Below are 25,112 nucleotides of genomic sequence, written 5' to 3'. Positions count from 1 at the left end.
ATCCACAACCTCCTTGGACAACCTGTTCCACTGTGTCACCACTTCCTCCTAATATCTAATCTAAACCTCCCCTGTCTCAGCTTAAGACTATTCCCCCTTGTCCTATCACTATCCACCCTTGTAAACAGGCTGTTCCCCCTCCTGTTTATAAGCTCCTTTCAAATACTGGAATACCACAATGAGGTCTCACCGGAGCCTTCTCTTTTCCAAGCTAAACAAGCCCTGTTCCCTCAATACATTCCTGCACACAGCTTTCTGATACTGTAAGAACTGCCATCAATACTAGCATTTGAAATTTCTCTTCATAGGTGCTTCTGCCATAGTTGGTCAGCAGGACTAGGACTTAAGCAATGAGAATTTTAACAAGTCTGAAAACATGATAAGTATTTCTCTTACTGAGGCACATCTATTCTCTCGTTTGCTTTTCCCTCCCTATTTTGTCTTCTAAGAGCCATTTCTTGCTCTTAGCACTACTTATAAACCTCTGGGATCAAAGAGTAAGGCTCTCCACAGACTGTTTCTCGTGCCACTGCCAAGCAGTTGAATATAAAACTGGTGAGACAGAGGGGATTCAGTACTTAGGTACAAATGAGCAGGAATATTGCAATTAGAACGTGGTTTTTTTTTTTTTTTTGGTTGATGTTGTTATGCTTTGTTTATTTTTTAAATACCTTTAATATCAAGCACCAGTTGGTCACTGAGGTATGAACTGATGGTTCCATCCTCATTGAGTCTCCACTTCTGCCTCTCTTTCCCATGTTCTACCCAGAGTGCGACTTTGGCCCCTGGCACATCTCTGCCACCAATGACATCCAGGCAGGCATCGTTAACCTGAGAAGCCAGAAGACAAGTGAGATCCGGCCAGCACAAAACCTTGCTTTTGTGTCTGACTTGTTTCTGTTTCAGACACTGATAGTACTGCAGTAACCATAGTGGCAATTAAGCTAGGAGCAGATTATTCAGCAGTTGACTGATTGCTTGATCACAGAAGGTCTTCATGTATTCCCTTTCAGAGAAATTCCTAATTCTTCAAAGGTAATAAAACTTTCTGAAAAGTGAGACTTTCAAGAAGGAACCTGGTTTTCTTTCAGGAACATCACTGCCAGATGTGAAAAGCTGTCCATCCAGCTTGCCAAAGCAGACAGAGCAAATCTGTCCATACACAGTAGGAACATGTGGGCTATGGGAGCTTTGGCTCAAGATGCACAGAAAAGGCCAAAAGCAATTCTGGTATTAATGGGGAAATCTACACAGTGAACTGTGTTCTTGAGGAAATCCAGTTGAAGTAACTCACTCCAGCATCTGGAAACACACCTTGGATTTGAAGAGCCCACGACAGTAGTGCCAGATCTGGGTATCCTTGCCGCTGTATGGAGACACACACACTGATGTTGCTCTTACATCTGCCAGACTTCCAGCTACTGTCAGGTATTTGCCTTGGGCTCGGTTTCTGATTCGGAGGTACACTGCTGGCTGAAATGGTGGGAAGGGAGAGTCATATCACACAGACTGCAAAAGTTGATGGGAGAATGTCTCCATCTTACATCAGTTTCTGAAGTGCTGCATTCCCAGTTCCAAATGATCACGTTAAATACTATTTTTTTTTTTAGTTGAAATGAACGTGCACGTAAGACAGAACTAAATGTTTCTCACACACAAACAGCTGTAAGCAGCAATGGCAGAGGGTATACTTTAATATATTTATCTCTGTAGAACTAATCCCTGTGATATGCAAATGGCTTTAGTTCACATTTCTTTCACTCCAAGGCCAGTAAATGGGCTATAATCCACAAGCTTTTCATTTTCTGAATACAGAACTTGCTGAGTTGCATATCCAGCAAGTTCAACACCACTAACTGGAATATGTAGCACAGAAGTTTGACCTTTGCTCTTGAACATGCACAGAAAATGGTACTCAGCTGGCATCACTGCTTACACAGCTTACTCAAAAATAAGGCTGCTTTGTAGGGCTACTACAGGATTTGAGTTTTTCCTTCATTATTCACTGATTTTGGAGCAAATAAAGGGAAGTGAACAACTGAAGGGCAGCTTCCTCCAGCTACCAATTTGCAAATAGTTTTTCTTCTGGGAGTTTTGAACCTCCTTTTTTCCATAATAAACCCTACGTTAAGAGACAATAAAGCCTCTCTCCATGAACAAATATATATTAATAAATATACTGTATAGTTGTTCTTTACAAGGAAGAGAACTTAAAAAGGTAAAACTATTGTGTCTCATCTTGAGACATGTGAGTTTCAAGTATTCAGATTTCTCTTGCACTATCTATGGCACCAGCAGGCTTGACACAGAAGGGAGGAGGAAATATAAAGTGGTGCAGGTTTGTAGAATTATCCCAGTCCTAAAAAAATATCCATATGCCACAGAAGTGTTAGGCACCATGAGCTGACTGCACAAACTCAAGGAAGCTTTCAGTCTGCAGGATTTAAAATAAAAACAAGCTCCAAATGCCCAAATCCCCAGCAAAATACACAAGGTACTACTTAGAACGTTACTCATTGTTGCAATATAAAAAGGGATACTACCAAACACAAAAGCTCTTCGTACTTGTGGTTGAAGAGAGAATTCTACTTTTAAGATTAGCACATATTATTTGCATTATTATTTATAAAAACAGTGCCAAAGTGGGATCTTTTGCTGGCTACCTCTTTTACAGAACTCCAGGGAATTGTAAGCTTCCTAGACTAATAAATCATTTAAAAAAAATTCCCTTTTCCAATGGGGAAGCATATAATGCAAAATTATTGCTAAAGATGATCATTCTGTTCACTGCAACATGTCCTCAGTTGAATCTATTATTTAAAAGTAAAGCAGCATTTGTCACTAACTGTAGACAAGCTATTCTCTGAGCAGCAGAACTAATGAAAACTCTTCCAGTGAAGTTACTGCTCACATTCCCTCCCTGTCTCCCTGCCCTCCTCCCTTCTCCCAGGATGTTACCCTCCCACAAATGTGTGTGGCTGGGCTCACACACAGTGGAGCTCACCTGTGTTATTACCTGATGCAGCTTGGAAAGGCAGAGGGGCAGAACGTGACACTGACATTACTTGGGGTGAGGGAGGAAAAGAAAATTTGGTGGGACAGCATAAACTTTGCTTCTTTTGGAAGTCCAGCCTATAGCACTGAACAACTTGTCCTCGCTTCCATTTGTGTTAATTGCAAAACAAGTCAATATAGAATTGTTTTTCTCATTTCTACATGGCAAATGTAAAAATAGAGCATCTAGAGAACATGCTAATGCTTGGCTCCGAGAAGCAAGGAATTATTTCCCTTTTGGAGCCTAATATAGATCTCAGTAACTGCCAGTGGAAGAATTTTCTGCTTCAGTAACCTCTCCGTATGTCCTTCTGGCTGTCATCATCTGGCCTGATTGAAGAAGCACTATGTGCAGCATTATACTTGGTTAGTTTACACTAAACTCAGTCTAAAACAAATTGTCCTCACAGACTCTTACAGTACCTGCTTCACCGGACGAAGGGAGCCAATTACTTTCCAGCCACTGTACTCATTCCAGTTGGAAATCTCACCGGGCTCCAACAGAATCTGCTTTCCTAAAAAATTACATCCTTCGTATGCAATCCACCTGGATAAGAAAGCAGAACACAGAAGACTGCATGTTAACTAAACTAAATTGCAGGTTTATGTTCAGGACCGTGCTCTTAGAAGGCCACAGACTCCCCACAGCAGGGACACCATCAAAGATGTATTACTAAGCTTCAGGACAGCCACTCATTTGTGCGGTTTGTTTGTTTTGTTTAAATTAAGATGCTTTCTCCTAGCTCAAACTTAGAAGTTCCCCCCAAGCTTTTCCCACAAATTTGAGAATCTCTGCATGAACCCAGATGGGAATAATGCTGGCTGCAGTGAGCATGCATTAGGAAATTAGGAAGCCACAGGCTGTGTTTTCTTTTTAACAGCTAAAGCTATTCCACATATAGAGTACAAAAATACATAACAAATATTTACTTCAAACCCCATAAATTGCTGTAACAGACTTTACTGCAGTGAATGTATCTGAATGTGAACATGGCTGAAACCTTTAACACAGAGTTCAAGGGCCAGCACATACAGATCCCTTGTTATCTAGACATCTGCTCAGTAGTTGCTCTGTTGCTGCTTACAAAGGCAGCCTCAGGATCACAGATCAGCTTTGTTTCAATCAATAGGACATTGTTGTACAGACAGTGAACCCAAATGTTTGACTCATTAACTCATCTGAACACAAAGCAAACACTGGTTTCCCCAGTTACCTGTTTTACAAAGTCAGGTGCCAAGAACAAGAGGGATGGCTGCACACTGTTTCAAGTCAGCAAGAAAATATCCACAAGCAGTGCTTACAGCACCTGTAGTGCACTTTTCCCATTTTGAATGTCTGGGGGAGCAGACAGACAGCTTTGCTTGGAAGGAACTCTAATGGAACTGAAATGGTCCAACAACAGTGACGTGTCCCTTAGTAGGTTATATCACTGTTTTTTCAAATAACAGGTATTCAGAGCAGCGTTGACCATCACTGCCGGTTCTTTATACTTACAACCCATTTCTGTCTTTTTTTCTTGTGATGCTTCCTGTGAAGCCACCGAAAACCTGCTTTTACTGGTTTTCCCAGAATACTGAGCAGTCTCATATGAAATTGGTTTATGTTGCCAAAGCATGTGCTTATGCTGGCACATATCTGGTGATACAGACAAAATTCATCACGGGTTTCATGCAGATGGCAGCCCCCACACCATGCCACCTTTCTCAGACCCTGGAGCACCACAGCCCCCTTCACCAAAGCACATCCCAGACTTGTGCTTTCTCTCACTGATGTGGCACGGCAGCAAGAAGCCATCACATATACATAGATCTTACTTTGTCATTTGTCTAAAGCTGAGAGTAGGCCTTGGGACAAGGAGCCCAAAACCCCTCTAAATCCACCTTCATGAATTTACAGGCAGTATTCTACGACATCTCATAGACTTCCCGCAATCCCACTTCCCGCAAGACACCCTTAGTCTTTCAGTTGTAGTGAAGGATGAGGACAGACTGTGGAGTTCTACTTCCTGGAGAGCATCTCAGGGAGCTCAGAGGAAGTCCAGCCAGGCAAGTGATTATTCTGCCCCAACTCTCTGCAGGCTGCAAAGCTCAGAAATTAATTGGAAGATGGGGAAAGGGCCGGAACACTGCACATACTTTCACGTGCTCAGGCAGTGGCACGGCTGCCCAGGGAGGTGATGGAGTCACCATCCCTGGAAGTGTTCAGGAAACATCTGGGTGAGGCACTGAGGGACGTGGTTAGTGGGCATGGTGGGGATGGGTTGGAGGTTGGGCTGGGTGCTGTAAAAGGCCTTTTCCAACCATAGTGATGGTACAATTCAAAAGCAACAACAGCAGATGATTACTCTGGGAGCATGTGCTGGATTAGGCTCAAGCTCTGTACCAATCTCTAATTATCAGACAAGTGCTCAAGCAATGTTATCACAGATACCTGTAGAAAATTGATGCATTTGAGAAATTCATCATAAAAATTACAACAGAGGTGTACATAAGCAGTAAACAGTCCACATTAGTTTGCTGCCCAAGTAGTTAAATTTGGCACTGTTTTTTTTTTTGTATCCCACAAGACCTCTCAAGAAAACTACAGCCTTGTGTATGTGAATGCCATGAGAGAGGTGGGAAAAGGGTTAAAAATGCACAGAGGAAATGTGTGTCATATTTGAAGGACAGTGCTTTCCAGTCAGCCCGTTAAAAGACCCAGCAAGTTCTCTGTTCCTGTTGTTGAAGCGCAGCCCTGAAACTCGTCTGAGACAGAGTGCTTGGGAGCTTCTCCAGAAGGTGAAAGGGAGAGATGAGAAAGAGGTTGGAAGATAATTTCAGCAGACTTAAGATAGGTTTCACAGAAGAACCTGGGTGTTTATTCCCAGTCACAGGGGGGTTAAACAAACAGCAGAAGCAAATTATTGCTCCAGCTGTCCCATCCGCCCGGAGCTGCTCTCACAAGTCACTGCCTCTGTGGCAGCTGAGCAGCATGCCAAGCTCCATTGAGCCACTGCAGTGGCTCACAATAAATCACTGCAGTTTGCAGCTGGTATTTTACAGCCCGTTAACAAAGGCATTCGAGTTTGCTCTACCTGTGAGTCAGGAATTTACTGATTTACTTTTGGCTCCTAGTTTGAACAACAGGCTCTACTGTTTGTCAATGCATGGGGATTAAGGGATGGTTCTTTCAGGGACAAAATGCATCCTCTGTCCAGACCTCTGCTCATTTTGAATCTTGGTAAAAAGGTGGATCTAGCATTCAACAACATTTTAGGATTTTGAAATGTCTCAAAAGTTAGAATCTAAAATGCATCCTATAAAAAAAGGCAGCAGTTGTTAGGAAACACACGCTTAGTATTAGCTCCCCCAAATAACAAGGATATTTCTCCCATACTTACAATCCACTTCTCACCCATACAGACTGAGTGTAAAAATGAAGGTCTTCATTCAGAACGGAGTTGACAGGCTCACTGAAGTGCAGCTCTCTGCCCTTGCAGCACTCCAGTGCAAACAGACTGAGGGAGGGCTCAGCGAAAACCTGGTGAGGAGGGGGAAAAAAGCAACGTTTTACTCAGAGCAGTCTAACTTCAGTTGTAAGCATGATGCACACATTTTACAACTTCGGTTTCATTTCCACTTGCCTTGGGGTTAGATTGGGCTCCCTCAGCAAATACAGAAGCAAAGAAAGAAAAAGTGCATCTCCCAACAAAACATATGTGCCTGAAACATACGTGCCTGAAACATACTGGATTTATCAGTGGCATTGTCATCAAAGTATTCCCCACTGACACAGGGCAGAAAATGAGCCACTTAGAGATGCAGAGAGGCCTTTGTTTGCATTTGAAAAATCTCTCTGTGATCTGGTCAGTATCATCAGGCCCTTGGTTGCTTTTCAAAAATCCTGTTTATTTACAGCTGGAACAGGTTACAGTAGTTCTCAAGGTGATCTGCAGATTGCTATTAAAGCAGTGAGGCAAATCACAAGACTGTTGTGTGCTGACTGCCATTAGCTATTTGGTGGTTTGTTCACTGCAATAATGTTAGGAATCTGAAAACTGAAAAATGCTAAAAATAACAGAAGTAAAAAGTTTTCCATGTTTTACAGACATTCCTATTTTTCTTCTGACAACCTTGAAAAAATTATTAGTAGAGACATCAATTTCATGCAGAACTGCAACACTCGTCACTTAGCCTTTCTCTACAGCAGAGAGATTTTCTTATGAAAGTAAATAAGATCATCTTGCATAACTGTGCTACAGCTGCGAGATCAGCAGAAAAACAAGGGGAAACTCATTTAAACATAACAAGTCTATGTCTTAGAATCACAGAATGCCAGGTTTGGAAAAGATCTCCAAGATCATCTAGTCTAACCATCCATCTATCACCAATACTTTCCCACTAAACCAACGTCCAAATGTTTCCTGAACACCTCCACAGACAGTGACTCCACCACCTCCCTGGGCAGCCTGCGCCACTGCCTCACCACGTTTTCAGAGAAGAAATTTTTCCTAACATTCAACCTGAACATTCCCTGGCCCAACTTGAGGCCTTTCCTTCTCGTTCTACTGCTGTTTCCTTAGAGAAGAGACCAACTCCCACCTCACCACAACCTCCATGCAGGCAGTTCTAGGGAGCTATAAGGTCTCCCCTGAGCCTCCTCTTCTCCAGATTGAACAATCCCAGCTCCCTCAGCCAGTCCCCGTATGACTTGTGCTCCAGATCCCTCACAGCTTCACTACCCTTCTCTGGACACACTCCAGGGCCTTTATGTCTTTTTTTGTAGTGAGGTGCCCAAAACTGAACACAGTACTTGAGGTGCGGCCTCATCAGAGCTGAGTACAAGGGGACGATCACTTCCCTGTTCCTGCTTGCAACTTACACAAGCCAGGATGCCATGGAACTTCTCGGATACATGGGCAGTGGCACTGCTGGTTCATGTTTAGGCAAGTATCTTCATACAAGAAATACTATAATGTTTTTTCAGCTTTTTAAACTTGAAATCGTAAGCACATTTTTTGCAATTTATATCCTGATGTATTTGATAAAGGAAGACAGAATAGGTCTGACTGCTACAATCAGCAGCCTTTTTCTTTGGAGACGTCACCCTGTAATAGCCAGCTCACTGCAACAGGCAGAATTTCTTCTGTAGCAAAGGTATTGCCTCAGGTGAAATGAATGAAAAAATATTGAATTATACTTTATAATTAAGAGAACATAACTTTCATGTTTGAAGAGGCAAGTGCATTTGAATGAAGTATCTCAAGAGCTTAGCTGTGCTTCAGCTCTTACAAACTTACTGTCTCTGACTCAGCGCACTTGGTATGTAGGTGGTTGTTTGGTTGTTCAAATCCTGCCTCAGAGAAAATTGCTTTCCTCCACTGACCACTGCAGAGACAATGCGAGCCATGCTACTCCCCATGGACAGGGCACTGGATGGATAATTTTAAAGAAGAGTTTGATATCATTCACCTGGCAAGATTTTTTTTATAAAAAAGTTACACTCCTACAAAGCTAATGCTACGTACAAAGCAGGAAGAGATTAAAACTCATCACTGTCTTTATTTTGGAATGTCTGTTCTTCCTATCTGCCTTCTGGTGGATGAGGTGTGTTTATAGCTTACTTTGCAATCTAGAACAAGAGATTGAGTGCAGGTAGCTACTTCTCAGGTTGCTTTGCTGAGCAAGGCACTGCTATCACACTCCAGCCTACAGAAAACCTTCGGCACTGGCTTTCACCTGAGTGGAAAAGCCACATGCAGAATTGGTTCAAAAGGGAGAGCTTTCACAAATGCATCAGAAGGCATAGGAAGCACCATGTGGCATCACTGTTGCTAGACACTGCTACCAAAGCCTACAGGTATCTTGCTTTTGCAGTATCCAATATATTACGGATGCTGTGCTGCACAGAACAGTCATGTGATCGAGCATTATTCATTTATAAATCGTCTGAACAGCAAGTGGGTGGAGCCCATTAAAATGACTGCACATGGCTAAGATAACTTGAACTTTAACAGCCATTTGAAAGCCATCAGGTTTTTCAGAATCCCAGTCTGCCAGTATGCAGCAGACATTGCATCTGAGGCACACTGGGAACTGATCACAAGGATTGATGCCACTCTGTCCAGTGAGACCTAGAAGGACTTCACTGATCTCGGCGCAGACGTGAAGTCCAGAAACAGAAAACGTGCTGCTGTCTCAAGCACTGAAGCTGTCACGTTTCCATAACCATATATAGAGCAATGCTCTGGTTACTCACTTTATATATGCTATTTTACGCCATCAGCTGGCAGCAGTGACTTGGCCTGGCTTTTCTCTCTGATTTTGTTTTCTTAGCTCCATAGAAACCATCAACAGAAAAAAAAAACCAAAAAAAAACCCAACAAGGTTTTGAGGCTATGCTACTACACTTCTCACAGAGACATTCTGTTTGTTGCTGTTCTTTGAAGGAAGCTGTGGTGCATTTTAACTCATTTTCAGGCTGAAGAGCCATCAGTAACAGGTGAGTGTGAGACTGCCAGGACCAGCTTACTCCACTAAGGCCAAATCCTGATGGACCGGAGAAGAATGGGGCTCTCCGAGGGCCAGAGGAAAGGCAGCTGGAGACAACAAGATACAAGAGGAGACAAACAGGCAACCTCAGTTTAGGACATTACTTTAAGTGGACCCCAGTCCCAGATTTTGAAAGATGAGATAAAGGCATCTACACTAACCCACCACTGGCAAGTCGCTCCCACGTCTAGGTTACATTCGCTTCATTTCACAGTTATTTCAAGGAAAATATCTGAAATGCTACTCTCTGGTGAAGGGTTGCCAACTGCGAGAATGACAATGCACTAAAGAATTCACTTAATCTGATCTTGTGTATTAAGGAACTAACTGCCTTGCTTAAACCAACACCAATAAAGTTTTGAAGGTTTAGTTTCTGCTGTTTTTAATGTCAGTGAGGAAGAAACTCAAAAAGATTTAATACATTTAAGAGGCCAGTGATGAAGGAAGGCTGTATTTACGTAGTGTTTTCAATGTACAAGCACCCCTACAAACTGTTAAGTACAATAATATTCTTTACTTAACAGGTGTGGCAGTCTACGGTTAATATATCCCATAATGCAAGGAAGGAAAATGAGAAAGCTTTCCTCCCTTCCACAGCGCGAGGCTGAAAAAGTTAAGCCATGGAGATCGACACAGAAAAAGTCTCTCGCGCACCTCAGGTTGGCTCAGCTCAGCCTTTCCTCTTTGACTTCCACCTTCACTTAATGGAGAGAAGCTGTGCACCACAAATTTTTCGCAGTTCAGAACAGGATTTTTTTCATTTTGAATAGGATTTTGAACGTTTTCAGTTTAGAAAAAATGCAAAGCAAGTTGGAAGCATTAAAGATCAATGCAGGGCTAGCTTCCTTTCAAAAGCCTTTTCTTTGCATTGTAAGGCTTGGGTGCCTGATTCAAGGAGACAAAATAGTGTAGAGATACAAAGAAAGTAACCAAAAGTGCTATAACTGAAACCCAAGTGCATGTGGGAATTTGCACACATTTCCTTATAATAAAGATATATAATTTTCACTATGAATTTTATCAAAAATTATTACTAATCCCACTGAGAAAGATTTACCAACATAACATATTTTTTCATACATCTTTTCTGGCAAACACAGATTTTGCAAGCTCAAATGAGAAAACCCAATAAAGCCAAATAAATCCACGGGGTTGCAAAAAAAGCATGGCTGCAAACCCATCATGGTCCCTGCTGACCTGCAGCTATGCAAACAGCCTCTGCCAGAGTCTCACTGGAGAAGCTTCAATAGCTGCATTACAGGATCCTTAGAAAAAATCTCTGCTTTTTAGTCTTGACTCGTTTATTATTTACAACTGTTTTTGCTGGCTAATCCCTTCAGTGCAGGAAGGATGCCTGGCTGAGGGAAATGAGACTGCTCTGGAAGACAGCAACACCCACGGTCCAGCCCCAGCTGCACCAGATGACTCATGGCCTGGCCCTGGGAAATACTGATTACTTTTTGCATCTGATTCGATTATTTAACTCACAGGAATGCTGGGAAGATTAGTTAACACCTGTATTTATCTTTAAGATAAGCAATATGGAAATATTGGAAATATCAGAGGAAGAATATCAGAGATTAATCAGAGAAGAATAAAGAACCTCAGAAGAAAAGAAGAAAGAAAAAGTAATGTATGGCCCTACAACCTAGATTTCAGTTTTTAGCAAATGAATTTAGAATTTTGACAAGCCCTGCGTTTGGTTTAACTTTAAGGATGAAGTTAAAGTTTTAGAAGGAAGGAAAAGTAATTGCTTGCTGCAACAATCTTAGGTACTGTTATCCTGGTAATGGCACATTATGTATCATGGGGAGTCTAACAAAATAATGTGTCTGCAACTAAAGGTAAGCCTCATTTCCTAAGAACATCTTGTAAGGGTCTTCATCCCCAAAACTCTTCGAGAAACAAACAATGGACAAATGTCCCATTAAGCAACCACAGCCCCATAATGGCCCCAGCTGACTTCATGTGCTCTCTTGCCTTTGGGCACGTGGTCCCTCCTTTCCTTTTCTGGAATTCATGACAGCACATCATGCGAGTCCTTGCTGATACCAACATGAAAATCCACACCTCTGCATCAAATGCAGCAACTCTTAACCTGTGTTATGTTCTTACCTACCTGCCCAGTGGGCATCAACAACAATTTCAGCAAATTTCATCAGTGAGCATCCCTTTAACAAGGTTTCAGATTTTTAGATAAAGGGAGACAATGAGAAGCAAGCTGCATGAGCTCCAGTGTTCCTACTGCTATGAAACAGACATGTATCCTACCAATCTAAGTGGGTTTTCAACATAACTGCCTGTTCACTTAAGGAAATTAGCTACTAAAAGATACATTTTCCAGCACTTTTTTTCCCCACTTAGAAAGTAGAAAATTAAAAAGACTCTTTGCACTTTGAGAAGCAGCCCTTTCCAGAAGAGAAGAGGTTACGTAACATACCATTATTTATCTTACAATCTAGATTAACACACAGGTACTGCAATACTGTTTTTCTTCCCAGAATGTTGAAAACAAAGGATATTATTTGCTTATTATTGTGCTACAGAAATGCTTTCTTCCTTCTGCATAAACTTTTTCGTAACCCATAGCTTTTCCTAAAAAATGGTTGGAATTGTTCTCAAAAGCATGCTTAATTCCTACATGATGCTAGTGCATAAATGGGGAAATAACCAAAGTGGTATCAGACAATCCGAATTTCATGAGAAGTGGGGGAGAGGGAGTGCACACGTGGAGGGACTGGGGGCAGCACGCCGTGTTTAAATGATAAGAACTCCATTTTTCAGTGACGAACCCATAAGACGTCTCCCCAAGAGCTAGAGGTTAGCCATTCGAAAACAGTAAGAAATCAGACTGTCACGAGTCTGAGCCTGTTTTCCTATTCAAACCCATTTTGTGTTGCTATGAAAAGGTTGTTTTTGTTGTTTCTTTTTTTCTTTTTTTTTAAATTGGGTCAGCTCAGTGATTTCAAATGACATTTTTCAATTTGTTAAGAAATTCAGCTTTTAAACTACATTTCTGGCAATTTTCAAAATAAAAACAAAAAATTCTAATTTTCTAAGAATGTGTGCGTTTTTTTTTTTCCCCTTCCATTTAGAAATGGAATATTCTGCTTGCATCAAAACTGCATTATTCTGAGAACAAAATTTTCTCAGGTCCTTTCCTTTTCTTCAAGGAATTGGCTAATCTATTAAAAAAAAAAATCAGTAAAGGAATTGCAGGAATTACTGAATTACTGCCTGGTTCATACAGACTAAGGCTTTACTGTTACCACACACAGTCCCAAAAATACCACTGATATCTCACAGTATTTTTCCACCAGGCCAGAAAAGAGGACCGATGTGATGAAAGAATACTATAAACAACTAATTTCAATTCTCAGTTGGTGTCCCTGCACTTATTACTGACCTATGCTCACTGCTCTGTTTCACAGCTACTTTGTATCCGCACAGTTAATTTGCACATTGGAAAGAGAATACCCAGATCCCAAGTACTGGTGTCATGCAGCAGATTTATCCTCCTACCCCAAAGAATGATTTGAAACAATCTACTTCTAAAATACATAGCTGGACCGGTCAACGGATCTGTAACTCCTCTCAAGGACCAGTAACGAGGAGGCTTAGGAGTCCTTTGTACTGCTAAGGGCATTTTTTCCTTCCTCTGTCAGTGCCATGGGCTTCTACTTCTAGTCACCATCTGGGATGCAGAAACCTTATGCACTGAAGCAATGCATGGTTCCCCTTAAGTTTGAGAGTCCTTCTGACAGCAATACTTGCAGCAAATATTTCTGCTTTAAAGGAGAACAAGAGAGAACGCACATTCGGTGCTTGATGTCAGGGTTCCACATTCTCCCCTATATGCATGAGCTACCAAGTTCATAGAATCATAGATACACACTCTAGGACTGAAAATGGGCTGGTATTTAAACATGAACAATAGATGTATTTCCCAAATGTCTCAGCAGAATTCAATAACACTATACAACAATTCCACTTTGGAACACATTTGCTGCTCTCTTGAATGAGCTAACAGAAATACCTTGTAATAAAAAGGGCTCTGTACCAACAATAGTGCATGGCAGACAATGCACAGAATGAACTACGGCTGTTTCTGTCCACTGACCAAACTTACTGCTGTGTGCTTAACATCACGTCTGTGCTAAACAATGCCTCTGAACATTGTCCTGTGTAATTAACACACTGTGTGTTAGGGGTCAATGAGTGCATTTCTCTTTGTAAAGCAGGTGTGGTTCAACAGCATTTTACAGTATTAATGCCATCGCTTTGAGGAATACAAGGTCTCCTATTTGCAAGAAAGGAACTGAATCAGAAGTGCAAACCGCATACAAAGCACAGGAAGACGTGCATAAGTTTCCCATGCAGAGCTTACCAAACACACTTCTTCCAGAGTTTGGCCCTTGGTAATCAATGGCTGCCAATAGCTTATTACTATGCCAAACTGGGGAATTTGGATGAGACCTATCATTTCATGTCAAAACTTCATTCTGTTTTAGCAGAGCAGAACACAAAAGCTTAACGTGCAAGGAAGATCTTCAATCTGAAAACTAGGCTCTCTATGAAAAGCTATAGTTCCACTGAATTCATCGCAGCTAGACCTGCAAAAGGATCAGCTCTCAGACTTGAGCTGTAGATCCTTCCCATCCCACAGATAGCTTTTGGTGTTCTTTTAAAACTGTTCACAAACAGAAAAAAAAGGACTTTGAAGAAAAGTGTGAATTGAGTAATCTTTATGATCTAGTTTCAGTGTTAGTAAACACTAACACATGCTACATGGGTTGAATTTGTCCTCTGTGAACAGGGAAGGAGGAAGACTTCCAGGAGAAGCTGGTCAGTACTAGAAGGGAGTGGGCAGAGTAAACACATGCTTCTCTTTTACTGACACCATTATGGACAGTTTATGTTTTATGCTTTTTCATAGGAGCATGCACAGATATCAGACAAAAGCACAGACATGATGAGACTCCAGAGGCATGAATTCTGTGTGCCAGACTACAGCAAGATCCAGAAAAACTGTATTTGTCTTGTACTGGATAATACAAAACATTCCTGTCCAATTTCATGGCCCTAGAGGATCTTGAATCTCACCTTACTGATACAATAAGTCATCTGACTTCAAGATCTGTGCTTGGGTAGTACAATCAACATGAAATTCATAGAAAGATGATGTCCATGTGTAATAATTACTTGTCCCATATCTCAGGAGTCACTAGGAAAGAGGATGGCCAGAAATGAGCTTTGGATTGAATTATCTGATGTGTCACACACACAGCCCACACTGCCATGTGTAGCATATTATATCACTTGATTCATTGACTCAGAATTTGAGATGCCATTAGAAGGCAAAAATCGTTTTAGCACTTCTGCAAAATGGTAAATTAAAAAGTATTATGGCAAGTCTAGGCTACCATGTAATTTCAATTTTGTGCATACTTTAAGACTGAGTCTTGGCAGTAGGCCTAATGTAAGAAACCCCATATGCTTAGCACAACAAAAAGCAACATTTTGCTACGTACCAAGTTGCTGAGCTGTAACATAAATGCCAGTCAGAAGAACACCAAACAATGCAACTCCTATGAAAAAGAGTAACCTTCAGCCCAGAACATACAAGCATCCAAGAGCGTGTGCCTACACGATAGCGTGCACGCAGCCTGACTTGTTCCAAGCCTCAAAATCCCATAATCCAAAAAACCAAACTTTACTCTTTTCCCTGAGTGGGAGTTTGTTTAACGCACTTGCTTCAGACATCTGACTAATAAAAGAGTTCCAAAGCATTATTTTTTTCAATGAAATTCTTACGTATTCAATAGGCTTGAGGGATTTGACTGCAGCAGTTGGGCAGCCACAGGAAGGGAGATCAATGTAGAGGCCTTCTTCCAGCACACAATGATTGTCATCAATTTCCCCTTGGTAATACAGGAGCCAACTGCGAGAATAAAGTAGCAAAAAAGATTAGCAGCTCAAGTTGCTTATTAATAGTAAGGTTTTTCAAGAGTTAGTATTTACTAAGGAAGCAAGGGATAAAAAAAAAAATCTGTTTGTTCTTGTTAAGCTTGTCTTTTTATAAAGCTAAAGTGACTTGAATGGCTATGTGACAAAGCAACCAAAATATAAAAACCAAATCATGTGGTATAGAAATTTCAGTCCTGGAATCAATAGACACTAATGGAAGGCAGATACCTCTCCTGCACAGAACTCTTAAAATCTGGAATAAATTCTAATGAGAGTTAAAAAAAGAAAAAAAAGTCACAGTAACTGTGAGCTTCCCTTCCCACAGGCAAAACAAAAGGCATGCTACCCAAATCAACAGCAGGGCAACGCTTACTGAGCTACATTGCAAGACAAAAAGTCTAAGATGTGATGGAATATGATCAGTGTGTTATGTTGATGATCTGAAATTTAGTAGCATTAGGAAAAAAAAATTAATTACTTAAAATGGTGGCATGTAAAACAACACTTACCAACCCCGAAGAACCTTAAAAGAACATGGTATGAATGATGTGAAATCAGAAACTTCTGCTGTGAAATCTATACATGCTCCTTGGAAATGTGTATTACTGAAAGCTTTGAGCTACAAGAACAAAACAAAACAAAGCCAATGACTAGAAGGGAAACAAACTCATTGCCATTAATGTTAGCAGAGATAGTTGTGCTCTAAGAGACATACCCATTCAATTCACAAAGATACAATATATAGAATGAATTCTCAGTTAAGGAGTCTTTTACATCTCTATAGCTGCTTTCTTTTTTAGAAAGATTGTGTGTTTTATCATCTTTGGACCCTGTCTAGGAAGTTGATGTTAATATCACTGTTACAGTCGTGTTAATGTAGTGGTAACAAGTGCAAGTTCAAATGCAGCAGAAGAGGGCCCAGAGAACAGAGAAGGCTAGGACTGAAGAATATTATTTTCTACCTGAAATACTCCTGAACTGTGGCAAACTTTTGGTATAGCTCAGTAATCCAGGTTTCAAAACTGGAGGAGAACGCATTAGCTAAATGATACAAGGCTACTGTTAAAAAAATGCCTTGAAATATTCTGTTCCCTGAGTGACTGCCAGTAGTTTTTTGTTCAAAAGGGGAACTTCTGGGGGGCAAGCTGGTGCAGTTTGGTAGATGTAGCACAGCTATGTTAACTTCTTTTAAAGTTCAGCTGAGATGGTTTTGCATGTCATGGCGAAGAACTTCAAGATACATTTAACTATATTCCAGCAATAAGATGTGTTAAATTCACTCTGAAAAGTAACAAGGTAGAAAGCATTGCAGTTAAAAAGAAAGAAAGGAGAAAAAAGAAGTGAGAAAAAAAACCCCAGTAGTATGATATAGCCTATGACTTATAGTGAAGTCACTTAGAATTCTGTGCTCATAGGCTGGTATGGTATAATGGAGATGATTTTCACTTTAAAGCCCGAAAGAGAGGCTGGATAAGAATCCAAAATTTTACTTTATCAAAAGAACAGCTCATATTTTGTAACGGAAGAAAAACACTATGGCTGTTGCAAGCAGGACTTCCCCATCATGTCCCAAGTTGGCCTAGCTTCCTGCCAAAGAAAAGAAATCAAATGCTCTTGCCAGTACAGAGAGAGCAGGCCAAACATAAGCATTAGCAAATGATTTTATGGAAAAACTCATACTGCATTTTTAAAAGAAATGAATGTGTTTCCTGTTGGAAAGAACAAGAAAAGCTTAACCTGGCCTTTGAGAAAACACATCAGCTAAAATATGAAGGATAAGGTGTAATTAATTTTTCTGTAAATATAATTGCAATGCTATGTTCCAGAGCATCTATTTAAGCTGTAATTATGTACTCTTTTCTATGCACTTAAAAAAACTTTATAAAAGTATATACACAATCTTTCTTTCATAGGCCATATGCTATGCAACACTTTCAAAAAAGGGTCTGTAACTCACTTTTATATGGAATATGTCTAAGAGTGAATGATGGTCTTCATCTCATGAAAGCTAGGATGAAGTATCAATTCATCAATGAAAAAAAACCTGTATTTGTTATTACTCTTAAACATCAGCTAATGACGCTTTATTGGGTTTTGACATTACTTTATCAGGTTTCACTTCCTATAAAATCAACAGACAGAATAATGAAAATACACACAAGTTATCACAGCAGTTCTCTCTGCTATCTAAATTATCTGTGCAAGCCAACTGCTAATGAAAAAGGCTCTGTTCTTGCTGGGCAAAACAAAGTTTCCTTTTAATAAAAAAATGAATCACTTAGAAGTGGCCATTTCAGTCATTCTTGCACCATGTGTACTCTGTTAGTGATCCTGGCAGAAGTAGAAGATCAAGGCAGTTACTGAAAAGATTAAAGAAACTTTAGTTGTTTTTCTGAAGAGCAACTAAAAAAATGGAAAAAGACACTCTCCTAGACAGCAAACACAGTACGCTTTGCTCAGATCTACGCTTATTAATGGTGAGAGAATGGATACAGAATCATTCAAAATAACTGGTGTGTGGCTTATAGAAGACAATACTTAAGGACTTGCCAATTCATACACACCATGCATTTTCCAAACTACAAGACTGTCGCACATATGGAAACATTTCTTTACCTTGAATGGAAAAATGTTCATATTTAACTGAAACCTACCCTTTACTCATCCTAAGTGATTAAATATTTCCGTACAAAAACTTACTGAAAATATTTTCCTTCCTAAAAGGACTGTAATGATACAAGTTACATTCTTCTTTCTTTTAAGATGGAATCCTATAATAACCAGGACTGTGAGAAGTCAGGATAATATTTTTTAAAAACAAAACTAAGAATTTTATTAGACAACAGAACAGGCAAAACAGTCTCATATAGATCAGTAATTTCAGGTATGTGTGTGTATATGGGCTGCTCTGAAGCAATGCCTCCTATTTTACTATGTTGGCCCACAATGTCAGAGGCAAATGTTGGTGGTGTGTTTCAGTAATGGGAACAAGCCACGTTCCAGAAAGTCATGCAGATTTCTACAAGCGTGGCATGCAGGCTCCTGTGAACTCCTGGTGAAAATGCACAGCTAATGGTGGTGACCATGCTGAAAAGACAGTGTTTTGTAGCTGAGAATTGATCTATCAAACAGTGTTATTGTGCTCTTTGTATCTGTTGTAGAAAATAAATAGGAGGCATTACTTTCGGAGTATCCTACATCATACACACAGATTTTTTTAATTGTTTCATATATCACTGCAAAATTAAAAAGACTAAACAAAATGTATTGAAATTTCAAAGGTTTGCATTGATCTTAAGGATCTGGAAAAACAAACTATAACACTGAAATAATTTTTCTGGGAGGGAAATGCTGAAAAAGTAGAAGAGCTGAAGAAGGACAAATATATTACACTCATTTTCAGTTGTCTGGATCCCATCAGATTCATCAGAGCCAGTTATTTTACCTAGTATTGTTTACCAAGGCCTTAGAGTGAATGAACTTGCAAATCTTTGGCCTCCAACTGCCATATGAGTAGGTCTGGCAGGAAATCAGTGTTTAAGGCTAAAATAATACACCGATTATATCTTCAGAGAAGAAACATTTCCTGCAGTCCTGGGGTAATCAAAAAATTGTTGAACAAGAGAACACAGAAAAAGAAGGGTGTGGTCAACCTGCTAAGTAACACAATGTATGCATTTCCCACACACTTATGGCTATGATAGCCACTCAAGGAAGAAAGAGTAAAATTATGTCCAGATGACAAAATACTTAAGTTTTCTGAAACATAGCCATTGAGCTCTAGATTCTCTTTCTTTTGGAAAATATCAAGTTTTCCAAAATACAGTTTTCCAAATTTGCTTGCTTAGAAGCTTGTAACAGAGAAAGCAATATAACCACTCAGATCACCACCCATGCTAGCAGCCCACTGCAGGACAGAAAAGGATAAATAAAATCACAAATGCCAGAAATGAGGAGAGCCTTGCTGGGGCAGAACCTTGTGGGAGATAAGAGACTATGGGTGGTGATAAGCACAAACATTTAGAGCAGTTCTTAAATCGTACCAAAGGTATGCTAATGGAATTAAGATAAAGACCAGAAGTGCAAATCCTCAAAATTACTGCTTCTTAAAACTAAAGTCAATTATCAGCAAGGTAGATGTAACTGTTTGAATGTGTCACAGAAGAAATACATCTTGGATTTGTTGTAATCACGAAATTCCAGCTTTCCTTTCAATAGACCTAAAAGTTTGAAGCGTGCAGTTCAATTTTCTGCAGTTTATACTTCATTATTCTTCATCTCATACATAAGGCAACATAGCAACAAACCAGATAGAATGCAAAATAATGGAAAGAACACATGCCGCAAAGAACGCATGCCGCAAAGAGAAGGACAAATATATGTGATATCAAGTTTCCGAGGGGGGGGCAGAGGGGGAAAAGGAAAGAATAGGAAACTACTTGGCCAGAAAGATCCAAATTTACCCAAGTCTACTGTACTGCTTGCATTTTTTAGGGACAGAATACTAAAAGGTGTGAACTAGAATAAAGCTAAGAGCAGAACATTGGCAAACATAGCCTTTACACATCTACCAGCTTCCTCAAGTTATTCTTTAATGTACAATAGATGACAATACTGAGATATTCATCTGAAGAAATGAAGCGAGAAATTCAGCATTACCTCTGATTAATTATTAAATGTGGTTTAGTACTAGAGACTGTTATACAATGTCAACATACCAAATGTGGAGGCTCATTCGTTCCAAGTGGTTCCTGCAATAATAAATATATATACAAGCATATGAATAAATGAATAATATAATAAATAATAATAATGAAATGAATTACAATTAGTTTCCAAGAAGGCATGTCAAGTTCCTGAAATTTGCAAACTACAAGAGCATTCAAGAGCAGAGATGCACATAGTTCCCATGTTCTTGGCAAAATTCTCTTTTTGCAACCTCTGCAATCAGATGCTTATAAACTCATTATAGGTGCCTGGTTGTTCAGTCCTTTTCTCCACAGAAATTGCATCTTTAGTTCATGTAACTAATTAATTACTTCATATAACATGGAGCAGAATTAATGTAAATCTATTTGGATTTAAGTATATTTCTTGAAAAAATACAAAATTCAGAGCAATATTGGGACAGTTGTTTCTTCAAAATATGCTCTTCAAAATAAGGCTCAAGGTTTGTACCTTTCCAGTTTTCAGTGCAATAATATCATTTATTATATACTTATTACTGAGAATTTCCTTTGTTTTCCATTAGGATGATAATCTATTTGGTCAAGTTACTATCTTGGATTTAAAAATGGATTAAAACTATTTTCTGTTTTTATTCACCATATGCCTTACAAATATTTCAGTATGAAAATATAAAAAAAAACAAAACCCACAGCCACATAATATGGGCTAGAAAACTGATACACAAATGCTCGAGAATTTATCAATCAGGCAAAAGCAGTCTTTCCAGGCCAGGTTATTGTTGCATGAATGCAGCCTGACAAAGGGAAGTTCTTACTAAGTTTCCCCATCAATTTTATCATTAAAGAAAGAGAGATCCAAAGTGTCTATTTCAGAAAGACAAGGTTCAGTCTCTATCCTGTACAGAGTTATGGTATGTCATCTACAAGAGACTTTAACTTGTTTCAAATAAAGCAGACAAATTGATAATAAAATTATTATAGAACTACATATTATAAAACTATCGTAGACTTTGAACTCAGAAGTCTGCTTTCTTTTAAGTTTTTCCCTTATCAATCTCTAGTAACTCACCAACTTAATAGGTCGAATCGACATAATGATTTTACTGGATCCTCCCCAGTCAAAGAAACACTTATATTTTCCTTTCTCCAATACATACTGTTCTCCACAGAAATGTTTCTGCTGATAAGCAACCCACCTGAAGTATGGCAGAAAAATAAAGAGAAAACAACTTTTTCACGGACAGTTTGACAAAAATATCAACAATTTTCTTTGGAGTTTTTCTTGACAAGTTCATCTGACAGTGAAACGTCAAATTTGATTTGAGGCATTTAAGTGTCACATGCTTGATTTACTGTTTTTACTTTACCAACACTACTTGGACACTTTGCTTAGAAGCCAAGAGGAAAGATATTGGATTGATTATTTCTTGAATCTCTTTCAGGTCAATCTTAACTTGTTCACCATCACCCCAAGACAGAACTTTCTTCCAACTTTTCCAGTTGGAATTAAGAAAAATTGTATAAGAAGAAAGAGAAATAAATGAAGAAGTCTTGACAGGAAAAGCAAAAAATTTTCCACGGTTGCCTGTTTGAACTTCTCATGCTTTGCTAATCCTGCTGTAATCTAAGAAGAAAATTATCAATGGTGTATCTAGCCCTAAGCATGCTTTGTCAGCCACCTAAGTTGGCAGAAGCTAGTTAGGGAGATGCTACTAACCTGGTCACTTGCCTTGGTCCATTCTTTTATTAGTCCACTGGAATCAAGGACTGTTCTTCTAGAACTATTAGGGATATTAAAGGACATCTCCTTTTGCAGTCCATTTAGCATCTTGTACATTTAGCACCATTTAATTACGTCTTAGATTACTTTCCCCTGTGTGTATTACTATGTATTTTTTATAACTGCCATCTTTTCGGCTGCTCAATTTTATGAGGACCAACTGGAGATTCTCATAATTAACATGGCTTATTTAACATGCCATAAAGAAGTTGGTATCATCTGTAGATATGGAGTACTGTTTGCTCCCAGATTACTAAGTCTTCCTGAATAAAAATACTAATTATATTGATTGAATAAAAGCAGATTTATCATCAATGCCTGAGAAACTGACGATTCTTCTCTATTAAGACTCTTCACTTCCTACACAAGCCAGCTTTCAGTTCCTAACAGAACTTTTCTTCCAATTCCATGCAGCCTTATTTCTTCAATAAACTATGCATCACTCTGTCAAAGGCTTTTACTATTATTATTTTTATAGTACTGTGTCCACAGGACTGTCTTTAATTCATGTGCATACCAACTATCTCACAGAATACCAGAGATTTAGTGAGGCAGCAATTCCATTCACAGAAGCCATAGTGACCTAGTCACTAAGTTCACTCCTTCCCTTCAGACTGTGATTAACCATGCATTTCATGATCTTATAGATTTTGCCATTTTACTGTAGACAGAAGGCAGATCCATTAATGTATAGGTCCCAGGGAACGCCTTTTAAGCCATTTTTTGAGATGAAGTTATGTTGGCAATACATCAGACCTGTACACAATGGGCTGTTTCCAACCATGAGGTATGCACGCTGGCCAGTAGTTGGTAGGCTTGCAACACTGCTCAGTTTATCTTTCATCCCAACCTCTGTGGTTTGCTATATCAGAGCTGTCATTTGATGCCAAGTATTCCAGTTCCCTCAGTACTAGTTTTTATGCTTCTGGCATTGGTGTAGAAGCACTTGTAAGTTCTGTCCTTGCTTCATCACTTAAAACTGCATATGCCTGCCAACTTATTTACCTTCCTTATTTATTGCAGTTTTACTGTTTACTTTCCTCCTGGACTTCACATAAGCATATGGAACATCAATGAAGTCCATCGCGTGGATTTAATCAGTTTGGACCATGTACTCTTCAACAGCTTTTGCTTTAGCCCCTAGCTTTTAGTTTAAATCTTTCTCTAAAGAGGGTTTCAATTTTCAGTGTCCACGGCCGGACTTTATTACGATTAAGGCACAGCACATCCTTTCTGTATAGGCTCCATTTGTCCCTACAAGGTATTCCGGTTCTTAACATACCTAAAATCTCACTTCTGAACCACAACACTCTACATTACTACCAAAGCTCCTGTATTATGAAACTACAGTCTATGTGATTTCTGGAGGGACCTGACAAATATTCTGTACTAACTAGAGCGCACAGATCCAAATCAAGGTGTAGGCATGAGTTCTAGAGAAAGCATTAAGATATTTTTTTCATTTATCAAGGAAACAGAAATAAACAGTGTTGTCCTCCAACCATTTACCACTAGTTCCATGTAAAGTACCTCCTGTCCAAATACTATCTGAAAACAGCTGGATAAAAAAGTACATAATACTTCCACTCATGTATTTCACTAGACTTACACTCCACTTTTCACAAGAATCGACCCTGTTTCTGGGCCAAATCCAGTCTGTTCCAAATCAGGAATTTCTTCATTGATGATGTCCAGTGCTTTCCCGTCTTCATCATCGGATTGAAAAAGTGCCACTGACGACTCTATGAAATCCTAAGAGGCAGCATATGAGTTAGAGGATACGATGCCACAGCTCAGTGCTACTTCACTACATAAAACATTTTGTCCAAGAGCTGCACACTGAAGGACAGTCCTTTATAAAACAATGAAAAGGCTTAGGTCCCTTGTGAATATCTTTAAGGGAGACTCTGGCATTGAAGAACCTAGCTGGATGCCTGTCAATCTTCCATGTTCTTCATTTGTTTCCTCCATAGAGAGGAAAAACCTGCTGCCTCTTGAGTACCACCCTTCTCTTTATGAGAAAGACAGAGTGCAAAACTGCCTGCTTGTGAATGAGAATGGTGAGAGTGAGCATTTATCTTTCAACAGCTTCACAAACGACTACTCCAAGCACTGCCATGACTACAGACTTTCAAATCAAGTTTTCCTACCTTTTCCCTTCCCAGGGATAAGGCAATAATCAAGGGTAAAGAGTAAAAGGAAGACCTGGGCAGTCGTAGATCATTTTTTCAGCAAAAAGGGTTTGTAGCTTTTGGAGATGTGTACTGTCTGACTGAACACACGCTACAGCAATAAAACAAATCTCAGACTGTACTGTTGTATCCTGCCTTATATAGCTCTGTGACATTGCTTTGCTTAGCCAGATTACTTGGACGACTTTTAATTAAAATTGAGCTTCAAATATCCAACCTTTTAAATACTTAGCAATTTTAAGAACACAATTCAGTCACTGTTTGGAAACATGGAAAACAACAAACCATTCACTTTCCTTCTTTAAACTTTTATCCAAAGCATAAACTCAATTCAATTTCAGTGTTTCTGAAATATTCTGAATGTTGTAATGAGTCACAAATTAGAACGTTTTGCAAACTGTTAAGCAAAAACAGTAGCCAACAGATTCACAAATATACGAAGACATCAGACAGGAATTATTACATTAAATACTTTTTAATGTAGCAATTAAGCTACAGTCCTCAGATCACTATGCTGAAGGCTACACTGAGAAAACTAGCCTTACAAGAATCAAAAAAAGCACTTAAAAATTAAGGCCAGACCAAGCACGCAGTCAGATGGAAGAGGCTCTTTAAAGACCATCCTTGTACACAGGATTCAGTCATAATCAAAACCAATTTTAGAACATTCAATGTGTGAAGCTCTACATTGTTTACAGGATATTAAAAAGTGATGCAGCAAATTCTGTAGTAAAACTGGCTTTCCTACTATCTTGACCATCTATTTCTTCCACTTATTGAAGAAGTTGCAACTACTTCAAGTATGCACTAGAAATTCAAGTACAACGTCTGATAAAATAATCAACTGCAGTTTCAGACTACTACATAGAAAAAAGAAAAAATATTAGTGCAGTTTTAGTG

The 25,112-nt window shown here is 39.3% G+C and overlaps 1 protein-coding gene across 1 annotated transcript in view; it reads right to left on the bottom strand.

Annotated features, from left to right (window-relative positions):
- Nucleotides 1-663: 663 nt before the first annotated feature.
- CRYBG3 (crystallin beta-gamma domain containing 3) overlaps nucleotides 664-25,112 on the bottom strand; it is a 37,183-nt gene continuing 12,734 nt past the window's right edge. The window contains exons 7-15 of the mRNA XM_019611953.1: nucleotides 23,630-23,772; nucleotides 21,310-21,436; nucleotides 20,271-20,303; nucleotides 16,062-16,171; nucleotides 15,400-15,526; nucleotides 6,435-6,574; nucleotides 3,478-3,601; nucleotides 1,315-1,473; nucleotides 664-831 (exon numbers count right to left, since the gene is read on the bottom strand). Of these exons, the coding sequence (XP_019467498.1) occupies nucleotides 664-831; nucleotides 1,315-1,473; nucleotides 3,478-3,601; nucleotides 6,435-6,574; nucleotides 15,400-15,526; nucleotides 16,062-16,171; nucleotides 20,271-20,303; nucleotides 21,310-21,436; nucleotides 23,630-23,772 (1,131 nt within the window). The remainder of the gene's footprint in view (nucleotides 832-1,314; nucleotides 1,474-3,477; nucleotides 3,602-6,434; nucleotides 6,575-15,399; nucleotides 15,527-16,061; nucleotides 16,172-20,270; nucleotides 20,304-21,309; nucleotides 21,437-23,629; nucleotides 23,773-25,112) is intronic.

Source organism: Meleagris gallopavo, chromosome 1 (genome assembly GCF_000146605.3).
Source record: "Meleagris gallopavo isolate NT-WF06-2002-E0010 breed Aviagen turkey brand Nicholas breeding stock chromosome 1, Turkey_5.1, whole genome shotgun sequence".
Lineage (NCBI taxonomy): Eukaryota > Metazoa > Chordata > Aves > Galliformes > Phasianidae > Meleagris > Meleagris gallopavo.
This window is presented reverse-complemented; position numbering and strand designations above follow the sequence as displayed.